The sequence below is a fragment of the Buteo buteo genome, chromosome Z (genome assembly GCF_964188355.1).
Source record: "Buteo buteo chromosome Z, bButBut1.hap1.1, whole genome shotgun sequence".
Classification (NCBI taxonomy): domain Eukaryota; kingdom Metazoa; phylum Chordata; class Aves; order Accipitriformes; family Accipitridae; genus Buteo; species Buteo buteo.
The window spans coordinates 39,173,123-39,190,310 of record NC_134204.1 but is presented as its reverse complement, the minus strand read 5'-3'; the positions used below and the strand labels follow the sequence as shown (position 1 = coordinate 39,190,310).

The following is a 17,188-nucleotide window of genomic DNA, read 5'->3' as shown; positions in this document are numbered from 1 at the left end:
CCTTGTGGTTCACTCCCCCTTACTTCTGAAGACTCTGGAGCAGATGATGTAGGTACTGCTTTGAGTAGCAGCTGGACTGGACTGACCAGTGTGGAAAAGACATGCAATTGCAGTTGCACCTAGTGATGTGGGACTCAGTTGCTGCAGCAGATGGAGAATGAATGGGAACCAAATACTCCTTAATCCACTCCCTCTTCATTCTGTAATTCTGCCTTTTGCACTCTGTTTGTACTGTCAAGGTGTGCACTGCTGAGGGTGATGTTCTCATCCAGCGCAGCTCATCTCTGTTGACTAGTTAGCTGTGATAAATAAGTTTGTAGCTCTGTGCTAAGAAAAAGCATCTTAATCATGCACTGGTGAAAATGGACAATCCTCAAAATGTGCTTGTCCTTTCCCTGTATGTATGCATCAGTGTCTTTTGGCCAGCTGTAACTCTTTAGCATAGTTTGGCCTTGGGAGAGTTCCCAAAGGTATTACTTGTTGATCCTGGGGGAAGAAGGAATCTTGTTTATAATGGACAGGTTTATTCCTGATCTCTGGTATATTTGCTGTGCAGTAGCAATATGTTCCAAACGTCTCATGAATCTATGTAGATTATTTATAAGAGCTATCCATATATTACAAACATCTGGAGTAATGACTGTTCTTCATTGTTTTAAAGTTCACCTCAGTTGGGTAAAAACAAACTTTCTCCAGGAAAGCATCTCTGACTTCATCCAGGTTAAAGCTTTCCAGAATAATAAGTAGTCTGTAGGCCTATCAGTTGCATTTCTGGGACTTTAGATTCTTCCAATATTTTCTTTATGATTTTGTTCAGCTCAGCTAAAATAGAGGTAGGTAACATCTTTATCTGAATTAATTAAATCTGCAATTCTTCAATTTCCTGCAATAGTCAAGTTTTGGCCCACTTCCCTGGCAGAAGAAAATCTGACTTGCCACATGCATGAATGTAAACATCTTGGAGCTCCAAGAAAAGATCTTCTATTATTAAAACCTTGTGCGAGGCCTTGCACGGGCATTGCTACAATATCCTTTGAGACTCTGAAATGCATAAACAGACCAAGACAATGGCATAGTTTCTATTATGAATCATGCTTCTTCATTCAGCTCTGGTTTTGGGGTTGGGGGGCGGTTGGTTGTTTTTTTTTTTAACTTTGGGTTTTTCTGCCACTGCAATCTGACATAAATGTTCTTCTGGCTTTTAATTGTCTAATATTCTTTAGTCAAAGTCCTTGAGAGATGATGGAACACAACTTTCTGTTTGTTTGGTTTTGGTTTTGTTTTTCTTTTGAAAATCACAACCTTCCCTTGCGTATCCTCTCTTTAAAATGGTGTTATTTAAGGTGGGTCTATTGGGCTGTTCAGCTGCCGTTATTTGCTACAAGCGTTACAGTCTCTGAAACTCCTCCTGCTTTTTCTTTGTATCTGTAAATTTCAGGAAGTTGCTAATTTTACAGTGTGAACATCACCTAAAAAATTTCAGCCACTCTAATCAAAGAACTTAATTAAGAGACTTAGTTAAGAGAAACTTAGTTAAGAGACTTAGTTAAGAGAAACTTCACAGGTACATACTCAATGCAGCTTTTAAGGTAGACAATTCAAATAACTTTGAGATCAAAGAAATCTTAAATTATGCAAACTGTGGCCAGCTCTTTGAGGGTCGGCTTTTTTTGGTCCGTTCATTCGTTTGGGTTCGGTTTGTTTGGTTTGGTTTGGGTTTTTGTTTGTTTGTTTGTTTTTTCAGAGAGAAACAGAGGGCGGGGGGGTGGGGGAGGATAGGCTGTAGTTATTTGTTCTATTTCGTGCTTGAAGATCCTAAGCAAAGCTAGGAAGGGAACCTGGCAACAAAATGCAGTCACCAGACTGTAGCTTCTCTTGGATATCCATCACAGTCTTATCACTGAAGTCTGGAGTATGCAATAGCCACTTTTTTTTATTTCTTCCTGATACTTTGCAGACTTTGTTGTGAGAAGCTGCTGACACATATGCAGCTTTTGTGTTGCGATGTCATCACACAGTAGTCCCTAAATCTGCTTCCTGACAAAACAGATTTCAGTAGCATTCTGATGCTTAATACTAGTATGGTGGCAAGAATGGGGCACAGACAGGTCTGTCAAAGCATATTAAGTGTGTCAAAGAAAACCATACCAGAATTCAAAGCAGATATATATAGTGTACTCGTGGAAACCTGTGACTAGATTACCAGAATCTCTACTTGTAATCTGAAGGCTGCCACACATGTATACAATTACACTTTGTTTCTCATTATTACGTATCTTGCGGCTCTTCTGCTTAGTGTATTACAAGCACTTTATGTAACCTGTTCAAAACTGCTTATCGTAAGCGTGAGTCAGTTTGCCCAGGAGCAAAGGGAATTTGCTTGGATAAAGGAAGCCAGCTACCTGTTGTTAGACCTTGCAAACATGTATGAGCAGCATTGCTGCATCACTTTTGGCATTGGCTTATGGCCTGCATCTCATGTCTGCATGTAGGGTACTTAATCTTGCAGACATTGAAACTTTGCCACTGGAGTTTTTGCTGCACTGGGACCTATGTCTTCAATGGCAGACTTCTGAGCACTTTTTACATCTGTAAAGATATTGAAATGACTGTCTGCACTGGCTTTGCCTGGAGCAATGGCTACTACCAACTTTACAGGTCTCAAATTCTTTTTCTTAGAGAGATAGAGAGAAGAACCAAAGCACTTGGATTCATGACCCCTTCTGAAACTTTGGCATAAATGTTTTGAAATGGACAAAAAATTAATTGAAAGCCATGAAGTCACCTGAATCCAATTTTGGAAAATAAAGGGAGATCAGATTCAGCTTGGGTCAGAAAATCATTCTGATATAGCAGTTGAGCTGGAAGAATGAATTATTCAAAGAACTACAAGAAAACTACTTTTACCAACTCTGAACAGTAATTATATAAAGAGGGGGGGAAAAATTATAAAATATTATCTGTTGCACTTGTTTAATGATCTAGCATTTATGTTAGCATTCAGCATAGTATGCCAGAAAAAGATAAGTTCTACTGTTTATATTTTAATAGCACAGCTATTGATATGTATAATTTAAAAAGCACAGCCAACACTATATAGAGCAGCATGTAGTGCTGCCCTAGTTTGTGTTGAGACTTTCCTCTGGGGTGCAAAGAAAAAGAATGACCAAAGAATGTGGCATAGACCAGTATAATTTCAACTTTCTGAAAGAAGAGATACACCCTGGATATTTCTGCTCTTTGCTGCATACCTTCGTTTTTCTAGGTCTATGGGACCATTTCTAATTACATCTGCATTGTACAAATAAATACTTGTCTGTCTTTCTGGTTATTTTGAGTTATAGATTGCCTTATTATTAGAAAAACATTGGGTAGAGTTTTCCTCTGGAGGTCACAGCTGGTTCTTGCAAAGCAGACTAGCAGCACTAAGGTATTTTTGTTCTGTGGGAAGAAAGAACAACTTAGTAAAAGCCATTCACAAACCCCTAGACCTGTCCCCCCCAGCAGCAAGATCCAGAGGTGAGGATGATAAGCAGAAGTCCAGCTTCATGAACTGTGACCTGCAGCAGCTGGTCAAATATTTGATAGAGAGAAAAACAGTGTGAACTGAAGGAAGAGTGAAGGAGTACTGTGGCTGTAGTGACCCATGGTTACAAGTTGTGGAGAAACACTAAAACTAGTTCAGTCAGCGGGATTTTCTAGCAATTCTTTTTTTATGTCCTTGTTTGTGATGTAATGTAAAAGGAAATCGATAGCTCAAATACGGCAGCTGCAGAGAGCATGCTGAGATAGGGTAGCCACCTCCAGAAGCTTCAGCTGCAAGAAGTGTTGTTTCAATGGGACTGTAAGCACAGCAGGCACTCAAAGGCAAGAGAGCTCTAGTGCAGAAGCAGTGGACTAGGCAATAACCACACATACATCTTGAATCTAATTGCAACTTCCTAATGTTCAAAGAGAGCTCTTTTTAAATGCTGCTTGAAGATGATATACTGTTTTTCAATAGGCACTCATCTCAGGTGGTTTGGCTTAAGGTTTTACACAATTTGTAGAGACTTTGTATCTTTTCAGGAGTCTGGAAAAGATAAACTGTGTTTGCATGGGAGTGATAGTGAGCATGGATTCCTGGTACTTACGGTAACCACTATAACTGAAAAACAAATGCTTACTTGTAGTAGAAAATTCACATCTGGCTTAACCCATGTGGCTTGAATCATTTTGACTAAGCGAGACCCTGTGGATTTCATGTATTTTATTCTTTTTTAACTTCACTGAGAATGCTGCCTGAAGGAAGGCAGCTATTGCACCAGTCCAGTTCATTAAGTCCCGCTAAGTTGCAGAGTGGGCTGGTGAGGGAGATGAGCAGGCTTCTCCACAGACAGCAGTAGACAGAAATGAACTAATGGCAGCTACATTGTGGGAAGCATGGCTGCAGAACAGTGTTAATCAGTGGTGGCTTCTGCTCAGATGCCTTTTTGTCCCTATGTCTTACACAGAACTGTGATAACTAGGTATCTCTACCGTTTCATTAGGCAGATTTTAAAACCTGTTTGAATGACAGTAGTACAGAGGGTGAAAGAAAGCAAACATCATCTTGCCTTCCAGAGTGATAATGAGTTGGAGTTGCTGAGGCAGAGTTCGCCTTTCTTTCATTGCTTTATAGCACCTGCAATAAGGCAGATGTCTTCTGGAAGAATCACCATCTTTGCCCCAGAAAGTTCAATAGGCCAAACTTCAGCTGCAATAAAATGAGTTATAAAAAGGCAGAACAGATAAACAAGGACAAAGTTTACATCCACGCAGTCCTAAAGGATGTCCCTAGGATATTTACTTTTAAAGGAGGCAAGAATATTAGAGTTATATTTTTCATGAGCTGCTTGTGGGGAATACATAAAGACTTAGCAAAGAACAATTGCGAGTTAAAAGAATGGGAAGAAACTTTGTGAATGAGAGTAGAAGGGAACTTCTACTAAATTAAATGAAGCCTACATCCCACTCAATTCCTCTCTGCTCATGGTTCATTAAATGATTTGTTTTCTGTCATTAATAGTCCCATACAGATGTAGAGAAAATACAAAAAAAATTAGTTTAAAATCTGTTTACCATATCTGAAGTCTTTGTGCACTATGTACTCAAAACCAATCCTTTACTGTCACATCAGTGGTTAGTTAGGTTTGCCAGCCATTTACAACCTTCACACTCTAATGGAAATAATTATTGAGCAAGGTATAATATACTTTCTGGAACTACAGTACCTGTATTTTTGTCATCCTTGGATTTTTTTCATTTTTTTTAAAAGGCAGACTTTTCCACTCCTTTCAATAGCCTTGTCCCTAACTTGCACAGCTGTTTAAATAGCTTCAGTTCAGTTGATTTTTTGTTAGCTGAATGTAAACTACCTTTACATACATTATGTGTAGCTGATTAACACCTTTCTTTTATGAAAATAGCAAATTCAAATTTTACAGAATTAGCCTGAAAGCAATTATCTGTAGCAAAAGCAATGTTAGGGTACTGCTTAGTACATCTGTGGGATCATGCGCAAACTTAATACCCGATTTGAAAGGATTTAAGTTCTCATTTATTTTGCTACTCTGAAAAAGGATTTCAGCTTGGATGATGTAGATTGAGTGGAAGACCCATCTGTAGAGAAGAGCAATTCATGAGACAGCACATTTGGTGCTAGAATATTTTATCGGTGATGCAGATATTCCACATACCTAACTGTTGCTGTTCTGTATTATATTCTGTTTTCATCCTGTAACTTGTTGTTATGCTTTATGACTCTGCATATAATTTTTTATCTCTACAGGCCTTTTAGCAATGTCATGTGACAAATATAGAGAAAATCTATAGTAACTTTTGACAGAAAGGGGAAAAGTTATGTTTCATCAGGATGAAGACAATTTAACCTTTTATATGCAGGGATAAAACTGTGGAGAGGCAGTAGACAGGACGAAGAATTAAATTTCATTTTGAATATGTTCGTATTGTGGACAGCAAGGCAGACTGACTAAAATAGAAAATGTGGGAATACTAAAGGTGGAATTACATAAGCATTATGAGATACAGTGAAGGAATTTTGTAGCTTGAGGTAAAAATAACAAAGTCATTACAATAAATCCCTCTATTATTTGCTAATCTATTACTCGCATATAGAGCAATCTAAAGAGGTAGGGTGATCCCATTCGTTGAATGTGGAACTGGTTCTAGCAGAGTCTGTCTGAGAGGCTTTTTGACTCAACAGTTTAGAAATTGTAGGACTTCACTTGGAGCATTTTATCCTCAGTACAGCTCTTCCTGAATTGCAGCTCTTTTCCCTTTGCTGATCTGTTCCCATTTAACAGGCAACTGATGGTAGGTGGAAGAGGCATGTCCCTACCAGCTTTGAAATACTGGCACACAGGTGCAGTAGTACACAGAATGGGCAATTTCTCAGTTTGCATGGCTGCAGGAGTTGTAGTTTACATTATACTTAATCACATGGTTTCATGCTTTCCTTCTCACTATCTGCATAAGTTGCAGTTTAACCTGAATTTGTGTGAAAGTCTTGATTTTGTCTCCTGAACTAACTTTTGTTGAAAACCTAGAGTGGGGAGAGACTGTACCTGATTCTGGTTGTGGATTGGAGAGAAATCCAGGATTCCCACTAACAAGACAAGAGTGTGCTGACCATATGGCACAAAGCACTGAGCTAGCATAAACTCAGTGTCCATTGAGATGTGTTCAGGAGGTGATGACACATTAATTTTGAGGAGGTAGGCTTTTTGCTAGTTCAGACTTCACTTGTCCTCCTGCAGCCAGTAGAAGGACAAACATAAGCCCTATCCAATTTGTTTTATGTTGTTGAGGGTATGATATTTTTTTATTCAGCTGGGTGGCTGATGTTAGTGCTTATGTGAATCAGGGAACTGATCCTGCTGAAAACCTGTAGTTTTATCAGCTCTTTTGTAAGTGGTTGGCTGGACACAGAGAAACTGTTGCTGGCACAGTGGGAGGAGTACCAATGCATAAATCTGGGGGACTGGAGAAGAAATAGCAGGTCTCTCCTTTTCAGCAGTAGCATTGGAAGTGAAGATTAGTGTAAGCCAGTAAGACCTTGACTGGTCTGAGAGAGATGAGGTTGTGTGCCTATGCCCATTCAAGTCTATGCTGTTGTATGCTGCCAAGGAGGACAGATCCTGGCCTGGCACGTTAGTATCCACAGTATCAGAGCCAATAAAAGGCAGTTTACTTTGAAACTGGCAACATCTTTATGGGTTTCTGTCTTCATTTTCAGTACAAAAACCACCAAAGCACCTGTGCAGTAGACAGTAATACCCTAATCAGCAAGGGGAGGATGGTAAAACTTTTGCTTTGTTGTTAACCTTTAGGTAGCAAAGGCAGTTGTCACAGTGTGCACCATTTGCTACAAATCCAATCAGTTTCATAGTCTAAAATTCATCAGCTGCAGTTGTTTATCCTGCTAATTATTCTCATCCTTCCATTTCTTAGAGCTTCAGAAGGTGTTGATAACAGGTTAAATGATCCAAGAATCACTGTACAGTCACTGTATACTGTCAGCTGTACGGTTACAGCTGATACATGGACTCAGAGCCATGTTCTGAACCTCTGCATGAGGCTAATAGGAAGAAAAATTTATTTCAGTCTCTAAAAGAGAGAATGTGTGGCACAGAAGGTTGCTGAATTTTTTTGCTTGCTCTACAGCATGAGAATATTCAAGAAGAATTGAAAGAAATAAGGAACTTAGGTTTGAAACTAGATTTTGCTGCCTTCACGGGCATTAAAAGAGGTGCATGAGTAAGGAAAAATGTGTGAGAGAGTTCTGTTTTTCCATTTGCATTTGTGGATTCCAATAAATATGTTTTTGTAGTAATAAAATGGATGAATCAAGAACATTTCCCCTCAGGCTTGAGGAGCAGCTTTTTTATCTCTTCCTTGGATTCCGTTCTTAATCACAAAATAGTAATAAAGAAAGAAGACCAAGGCAAGTATTTGTACTAAGACAAATTCCAAGGTTTGTTTTGTTTTCATTTTAAGCCTGACAAAAACTAGTCATTTACTAAGGGGATATTGGGTGACCAGCCTTTGTTGGGGTTAACTTGTAAGAGTGATTCACAGACAATTGACTTTGGGCCAGCAATTGCCTTCAGCATGCTGTAACTACTATCAATTTGTTTGAAAATGGTTATTAAAGTATCCTGAGTGTTGCATAACATTGCTTTTCTGTTAACCCCATGGGTGATTACTAATGGTACTCTTGAATAGGAGTGAAAATTAACGAGAAGGTAACCTTGTAGGTAAGGTCTGCACCATACTAGTAGAAGATCTTACATTCTGCCCCCCAGAGACTGTAGGTCTTCTTTTGAATTTGCAGAAATCCTACAGAAATTGTTTATGAGCTTGAAACATGATCCAGAGTTCTCCTCCTGAAATCACATTGCCAGGTTACCTGCCTTGTTGGGGTGTTTTTTGTGTGTGTGTGTGTGGTTTTTGTTTTAGTTTGGTTTTTGAATGGTTTATCCTCTCTCATTAATAAAATACAGTACTGTGCTATCTGCTGCTCTTTCAGATGTAGTCCCTTGCTGTGGCAGTGAACAAGATGGGCATGAAGCAGAAACTCTATTTGTATGTGTATTGGTTTGATCAAAGTTACATAACTACTTCTTTTGTTGGGCATTAATCATTCATGAATAGAGGCCTTTCAAGGAAAGAAAAATGTGAATCTTCTTATGACACAAAGCCAAAGCTTTTTAATAGTCGAAGTGGCAGTCTAAGAATGGTGGTGGTGTTTGTTCCCACCAAACTGCCTATTCTAAGCTGTTACTCAAGTGCAAGTTCTACTTCATGTGCAGTCTTAATTATTTAGGAGCTACACATCTGTCTTTTCTTTTCAAGAATAAACAGTCACTCTAGCATATGCTGTTCTGAGAACTATAACAGGAGTAGTTTTGTGTACTTGAACCCCTTCTTATGTAATTCCCAGTCCTGAAATGTTTTTGTTCAAGTGCTGAAGTGGTTCTGACCCTGAAACTTCTGGTGTTCTTTGCTTCCACTGATAGTCCCTTGCTTGTTTGGTGGGTGGGAGGTAAAACCTGAAAACAGGAACCAAAATGGTATCTTCAAACTGGTTAATATACACCATGTCAAACAAAGATACTCCCTTCCTGATAGCTGCCTTTCCCTTCCCAATGGTTTTCTTTATTCACTCCTTCCTTCTTTTCTTAAGAATTCCTTTCTTGACTAATTTCTTATTTTGACTGAGTTCTGCCATTTTTTTTATCCATCCAACAGGATTGTCTAGTCAGCATGAGAAAGTTTCAGATATGGTCTCAATTTACGTATACACAGTATCTATGACTATTTGTCCCTGTCCTTTTGAATGCCTCTCTCCCTTGCAAGTCCTGTTTGTTGAATTTAAGTCATTTCACTCTGTGTATAGATCTTTATATAGAGATTTTTCTTTCCTTTCATTTCTCTCTGGATTCCCCGGAGTTAATGCACCTCTTGCATTGACTGTTAAGCAGAACTTAATAAATACATTTGTATCCAGAATCTGCATTTAAACCATTAGCCTGCATTGTGTTGCCTTGGCATGTACGTACAATTGCCTGGAATTTGTAACTGTTTTTCCCAGAAGATAAGGCATGCTGTTTCAAACTCGTGAAGCAGTTTGAATGCAGTTAGATCTCACAGTTAGATTGGAAGTGTCTTAAGAGGTTCATGATGGATGGCTATAGGCTGTTTTGTAAAGACAGGCAGGGAAGAAGAGGTGGAGGAGTCGTGCTTTATGTTAAGAAGAACCTTGAATATATAGAAGTCAGCTATGGTGATTGTGGAAGCCCTATCGTATGCCTCTGGGTCAAGATGAAGAGGGGTCATCTCCAAGGAGGATCTTAGAGTAGACATCTGCTACCAACTTCCAAACCAAGACAATAAGGCCAACGAAGCAATATTTGGGTCACTTAAGCAAGCTTTGGGTCAGCAGAGCCTGGTTCTTACAGTGACTTCAATTACCCAGACTTTTGTTAGAACAATACAGCAGCTCAAATGTCATCCATCAAGTTCCTGGAATGTGTAGAGGACTGCTTCCTCATACAAATCTTAGATGTGTGTCGTGGTTTAAGCCCAGCCGGCAACAAAACACCACTAGGCCACTCAATCGCTCCTCCCCCCCAGTGGGTTGGGGAAGAGAAATATAACAAAAAGCTTGTGGGTCAAGACAAGGACAGGGAGGGATCAGTCACCAATTATGGTCACGGGCAAAAGACAGGCTCAACTTGGGGAAAAAACAAAATCAATTTAATTTACTACCAATCAAATCAAAACAGGATAATGGGAAGTAAAAGCAAATCTTAAAACACCTTCCCCCACCCCTCCCTCCTTTCTGGCTCCACTCCACTCCCAATTTTCTTTACCTCCTCCCCTGCCCAGCGGCACAGGGGGACAGGGAATGGGGGCTGGGGTCAGCTCATCACACCTTGTCTCTGCCGCTCCTTCCTCCTCAGGGGCAGGACTCCTCACTCTTCTGCTCCAGTGTGGGGTCCCTCCCACAGGAGACAGTCCTCCATGAACTTCTCTGGTGTGGGTCCTTCCTATGGGCTGCAGTCCTTCAAGAGCTGCTCCAGTGTGGGTCCCTTCCACGGGCTGCAGTCCTTCAGATACAGACTGCTCCAGCACGGGCTTTCCCATGGAGTCATGGCCATCTTTGGGGGCATCCACCTGCTCTGGTGTGAGGTCCTCCATGGGCTGTAGGTGGGCATCTGCTCCCCCACTCCCCTCCATGGGCTGGGTGGGGACAGCCTGCTGTCTCACCACCGGCTGCAGGGGCATCCCCTCCTCCGGTGCTGATCCTCCCCCTCCTTCTTCATTGAACTCGGTGTCTGTAGAGGGTGTCCTCTCACATCCCACTCCCCTCTCTGCTGCAGGTTTCCCATTCTTAAGTATGTTATCCTAGAGGCGCTACCACCGTTGCTGGTGGGCTCAGCCTTGGCCAGAGGTGGGTCTGTCTTGGAGCTGGGCAAGCTTCTAGCATCTTCTCACAGCAGCCATCCCTGTAGCTCCTCCCCTGCTACCAAAACCCTGCCACACAAACCAAAAACAATGTGCCAACGAGGAATGAGGCACTGCTGGACTTGCTACTCACAAACCAAGAAAACCTGCTTTGTAATATCTCAGTTAGTAATAACCTTGGCTGCAGTGATCACAATATTGTGGGGTTTGGGATCCTGCTGAGCATGCTGAAGGTTAGTGCTAAGACAAAGGTTTTAGATTTTAGAAGAGCAAACTTCAGCTAGCTCAGAGGTTGATTGGGAGTGATTCCATGGGAAGCTTCTATGGAGGATAAAGGAGCTAGCAAGTGCTGGAAGGTTTTCAAGAACACTACCCTGGAAGCACAAAACCAGTCATGCCCTTTAAAGGTAAGGGAGGCAGGCAGAGCAAGAGACCCCCTTGGCTTAACTGTGACCTTCTGAGTCTGCTCAAAACCAAAAAGAGAAGCGTACCAGACATGGAAAAGTGAACAAATACCTGTTGAGAACTACAAGGGCATTGCCAGTGTGTGCAGAGATGCAGTTAGAAAAGCAAAAGCTGAGCTCAAATTGAAATTGGCCAGAGATATCAAAAACTACAAGAAAGGGTTTTTCAGGTACGTAAACAAGCAGAAACAGAAGGAAAATATTGGCCCACTGTTGAACAGGAGGGGTGAACTGGTCACCAGCAATGCTGAAAAGGCAGAGGCTCTCAACACTTCCTTCATCTCTGTCTTTATCAGCACTGCTGGGCCCCAGGCCTTCAGAGCAAAAATCCAGGTTGATGCAAACACAGGCCCATCATCAGTGACGGAAAAGTTGGTATGTGAACTATTACAGGAACTTGGCGCCTACAAATCAACGGACCCTGACAATATCCACCCAAGGGTGTTAAGAGAGCTGGCTGACATTGTTGCGAGGTTGCTCCCCATAGTCTTTAAGAAGTGGTGGAGATGAGGGGAGACCCCAGTATGCTGGAATAAGGCTAACGTCACCCCATCTACAAGAAGGGCTTAAAGAAGGATCCAGGAAATTATAGGCACATCAGTCTTACTTCAGTCCCTGGGAAAGTTATAGAACAAATCCTCCTGGGGCCTATCACAAGCCAAATGAAGCATGGGATTGGGAAAAGCCAGCATGGATTCACCAAGGGCAAATCACGCTTGACAAACCTGATGTGCTTCTATGACAGAGTAACCTGCTCAGTTGATGTGTGGCGAGCAGTGGACACTGTCTACCCGGATTTCTCCAAGGCTTTTGATATGGTTCCCCAGAGACTCCTCCCAGAGAAACCAATGCATTACAGTCTAGACAAGTGGTCTGTGCAGTGAGTGGAGAACTGACTGACAGACCGCTCTCTGACGGTGGTGGATAATAGCTCCTTTTCAAACTGGCAACCTGTCACAAGTGGGGTCCCCCAGGGATCAATATTGGGCCCAATGCTGCTTAATATCTTTCTAAGTGATCTGGATCATGGGATCAAGTATCCCCTGATGAAGTTTGCCAATGATACCAAACTGAGTGGGGAAGTGGACACTTTGGAAGGGAGAGCCACCCTGCAGGAAGACGTGGATAGGCTGGAAGAGTGGGCTAACAAGAACCTTGTAATGTTCAACAAAGACAAATGGAAGGTCTGGGAAAACATAATCCAAGAGTGCAGCACAGGCTGGGATCTACCCATCTGGGGAGCAGCTCTGTGGAAAGGGACCTGGGGGTCCTGGTGGACAAGCAGCTCAGTATGAGTGAACCGTGTGCTGCTGCAGCAAAGGAAGCCAACAGGATGCTGGGTTGCATCAACAAGGGCATCACCAGCAGAGATAAAGAAGTCATTATGCCACTCTACCCGCTGCTTGTCAAGGCACACCTGGAATACTGTGTTCAGTTTTGGTCCCTGCTATACAAAAAAGATGTGGACAGGCTGGAGAAGGTCCAGAGAAGGGCCACAAAAGATGATCAAAGGACTGGGAAGCCTGTGATATGAGGAAAGGCTGAGAGATCTGGGTTTGTTCAGCCTTGAGAAAAGAAGGCTTGGGGAGACCTTATCACCATGTTCCAGTATTTAAAGGTTGGCTACAAAGATGGAGACTCCTTTTCTACAAGGAGTCACACAGAAAAGACAAGGTGTAATGGATACAAGTTACTCCTGGGGAGATTCTGGTTGGACACAAGAGGAAAATTTTTCTTAATGACAACAATCAGCTCTTGAAATAATCTCCCCAGGGCAGTGGTGGATTCCCCAGCATTGGACACTTTTAAGATTTGGCTGGACAGACTACTGGGCCATCTTGTCTAGACCCTGCTTTTGCCATGAAAGGTTGCACCAAATGATCTTTGAGGTCCCTTCCAACCTGGTATTCTATGCTTCTATGATTAGTTAGAACACAATGTCTAAATGATTTGGGCAATTTGAAAAGTCTCAGTCTGTACAACCAGAGCATTGATTTTTGTAGCTTTTGCTACAACATAGTGTTTCTTTTAAGTCTTTTCATTGAAAATTGGTCATCTCTCTGTGGTCTAGGGGGTAAAGATGACATGGTGGTGTTATTACGAAAACGATTAAGAGTTTAGCATATAACGTTACTGATAAAGAACAGAAATCTATTTTTAGGAAACTCATGCTTGAATTCTTACTTTCTATGCAGACTACATCCTCAGCTATTAAAGGTGCTATCCAGCTGGGAATAGGATACACAGTAGGAAACCTTACATCAAAACCGGACAGGGATGTTCTTATGCAAGACTTCTATGTTGTGGAAAGTGTCTTCCTACCAAGGTAAGGACAAGCCTATTCAATGTATTTTCAATAGGATTTCATAATGAAACTCTTAACTAGATATTTCAAACAAGGATTGTTTTCCAGTTCTAACAAAATGAGGTTAGAGTAAGTTTAATGTATGAGAGCTTGAAAATTATCCTGTCTTCATGTTGTCATTGAAAATGAAGGTAGGGAGAAAAATGGGAAGATCTTCAACTGAAGATTTGAGACTTGTCACTTTGTGGTGGGTTGACCCTGGCTGGACACCAGGTGCCCACTAAAGCTGTTCTATCACTCCGCCTCCTCAGTTGGACAGAGGAGAGAAAATGTAACAAAGAGCTTGTGGGTCGAGATAAGGGCAGGAGAGATCACTCACCAGTTACCGTCACGGGCAAAACAGACTCAGCTTGGGGAAAATTAACTCAATTTATTACAAATCAACCAGAATAGGGTAATGACAAATAAAACCAAATCTCAGAACACCTTCCCTCCAACCCCTCCCTTCTTCCTGGGCACAACTTCACTCCCGGATTCTCTACCACGCCCCCCAGCGGCACAGGGGGACGGTTAATGGGGTTTACGGTCAGTTCATCACACATTATTTTCTGCCGCTTCATCCTCCTCAGGGGGAGGACTCATCACACTCTTCCCCTGCTCCACTGTGGGGTCCCTCCCACGGGAGACAGTCCTCCACAAACTTCTCCAACGTGGGTTCTTCCCACGGGCTGCAGTTCTTCAAGAACTGCTCCAGCATGGGTCCTTTCCACAGTGTGCAGTCCTTCAGGCACAGACTGCTCCAGCGTGGGTCCCCCACGGGGTCACAAGTCCTGCCAGAAAACCTGCTCTAGCATGGGCTCCTCCCTCCACAGATCCGCAGGTCCTGCCAGGAACCTGCTCCAGAGCAGGGTTCCCACAGGGTCACAGCCTCCTTCGGGCACCCACCTGCTCTGGCATAGGGTCCTCCCTGGACTGCAGGTGGATATCTCCTCTACCACGGACCTCCCTGGTCTGCAGGGGGACAGCCTGCCTCACCGTGGTCTTCCCCACGGCTGCAGGGGAATCTCTGCTCCGGCGCCTGGAGCACCTCCTCCTCCTCCTTCTTCACTGACCTGGGTGTCTGCAGGGTTGTTTCTCTTACATGTTCTCACTCCTCTGTCCAGCTGCCGTTTCTCTGTCTGTCCCAACTTTTTTTCCCTTCTTAAAAAATGTTATCACAGAGGCATTATCACTATCGCTGATTGGTTCGGCCTTGGCCAGCAGTGGGTCCATCTTAGAGCCGGCTGGTAATGGTGCTCTCGGACACAGGGGAAGCTTCCAGTAGCTTCTTACAGAAGCCACCCCTGTAACACACTGCCCGCTACCAAAACCTTGCCACACAAAGCCAATACACACTTCTAGAGAAGGAAAATAATTGTGATACTTTCAATTAAAGGAGCTGTTGATTACAGCTGGAAGTGATTTGTGGATCTATATGCAATTAAGTATTATGTCCACCATTCACATGTTTGTTTAGTTTCTAAAAACTGAGAATAATATTTGCCATTTTGTTGAGGTGTTATCAAAATTATGAAAATTCAAGTCCTGCAGTGTTAAGAACAATATAAGAATTTACACTATACTATAAAATTCTAGCCAGGACTTCAGCCTGTGATGAAGCTTAGCTCTTACTAGCTGGCTGCCGGTTGTGCACCATTACTGCTCTGCATTTGGCTGCCTCAGCTTGTATCACTGCCAAGTTGATGGTATAGAATTTGTAATAATATAGTTATGCTGATGAGAGAAATCAAGGTCATACTCATTTGGGGGGTTCAGAAGCTGAAGTACAGTGCCATGTAACTTTTCCAAGTTACATTTGCTAGGAATGGATGAAGAAGGTGTAGGAAAAATATATGTCAAAACCAGGATGACTTGCTCTGTTCAGTGTTGTCTGGGTTCTTAGAAGTGCTAAGTACCAGTAGTGCCCATCATTTCTGTAAAGGCATGCTATGATTGCAGTATTCCCTGAATTTGGGAATGCTGTCTTTGAGTTTTTCAAAGTTTTGTTCATGTGCAGTTTTAATACTACTTCATAAACTCTTTCTAATAATTTACAACCCTTAAAAATTACTGACGTCACTAAAACAAAGTTAAAGTGACAATGTACAAAATAATTGCAGACACTTTAAAGTTGATCTCTCCTTATGTAAATTTGCTTCATTCAACTTCTGTTTTCCTCTGAACTGAGAAATCCTTTAAGGAAAAAAAGATCTGTTTCTTATGTGAAATGAAGCTTTTACATTACATTGTTCAGTTCCTAGTAATTGAGGGTATTCAGATCCTTGTTCTGGTGTTAACTATAAGGTTTGTGCAAGTTTTGTAGTCTTTATCTCATAGATGAGGTAAATATAGAGAAGTTAACTATGTGCATGTGGTTTCATACACTCTAATCACAAAATTTTGCTTGTTTAAAAAAATCCAAATTACAGCTGAGAAATTTGCATATTATGTAAAAGTTTTTATTGGTCTGAAAAATGGAGTGAGAGGGAGTGAGCCATCATATTGGTGAAGTGTGTGACTGTGACAGCAATGCAGGTTTCTGTAGTCTGGCTGCGATGCCAAGTTTGTTCTTCATGGAAATGAAATGAAACATACATGCTCAAACTGTTTTATTACATAGCACTGTTTTGGGGAAAAATCTAATCTCTATCTTTTTTGACATAGTTTTAAAGGAACAAGTAAAATAAAATGGTTTGTAGTCGATAGCATTGCATATGTTTTTTCTCCTGTGAGACTTCCACGTACACTCAGAAATGAGACTTCTTTGTTTTGTGTTGGTTTAAAGGGAGAGCTGGGAGAGATCCCTTCTGGCTTAGAAAGAAAACAAAGGCAGAAGGAATAACCTGTTTGCACTGACAATATTTATTATAGAAGCTTTAGTAGCACCTTTCTGGACAGCTTCCTATAAATAAATAAATAAATAATATGAGGCAAATTAGACAAAAGTAATGGCCAGAGCAGCATAGCTTTTTTTTTTGCATAGCTATCTAGTAAGCAGGAGTATGTAACAGTAAGTCATCTTGACTGCAACAAAGAGCCTCTCTAAAGAGAGCACTAGCTGATAACATTCTCTGTGAAACTAAAAATTGGCTATCCATAGCAATCTCTTAAAGCATGACACTAGATTTTTTTATGCTAATGCACAGAAATGTCAAATTTCAAGTCCTTCCTGTGTCTCAATGTAACATGCACATTCAGTTACCTAAAATGGTTTCAATCCAAAGTGGCATTAGTTTGCATAAATAGTAATCATTTAGGATTGCATGTAATGATACAGGTTTCTTTCTTGCTGGTTGAGGGTGTTGGGACATTGTTTCATGATGGCATTATGTGGATTGCTCCTGAGTCATATCTATAGGTAGCTTCGTTA

The 17,188-nt window shown here is 41.5% G+C and overlaps 1 protein-coding gene across 2 annotated transcripts in view; it reads left to right on the top strand.

Annotated features, from left to right (window-relative positions):
* Nucleotides 1-17,188, top strand: part of PIP5K1B (phosphatidylinositol-4-phosphate 5-kinase type 1 beta) — a 124,376-nt gene that overhangs the window by 40,863 nt on the left and 66,325 nt on the right. For both annotated transcript variants that reach the window (XM_075020976.1, XM_075020975.1), the window contains exon 5: nt 13,670-13,800. In XM_075020976.1, the coding sequence (XP_074877077.1) occupies nt 13,670-13,800 (131 nt within the window). The remainder of the gene's footprint in view (nt 1-13,669; nt 13,801-17,188) is intronic.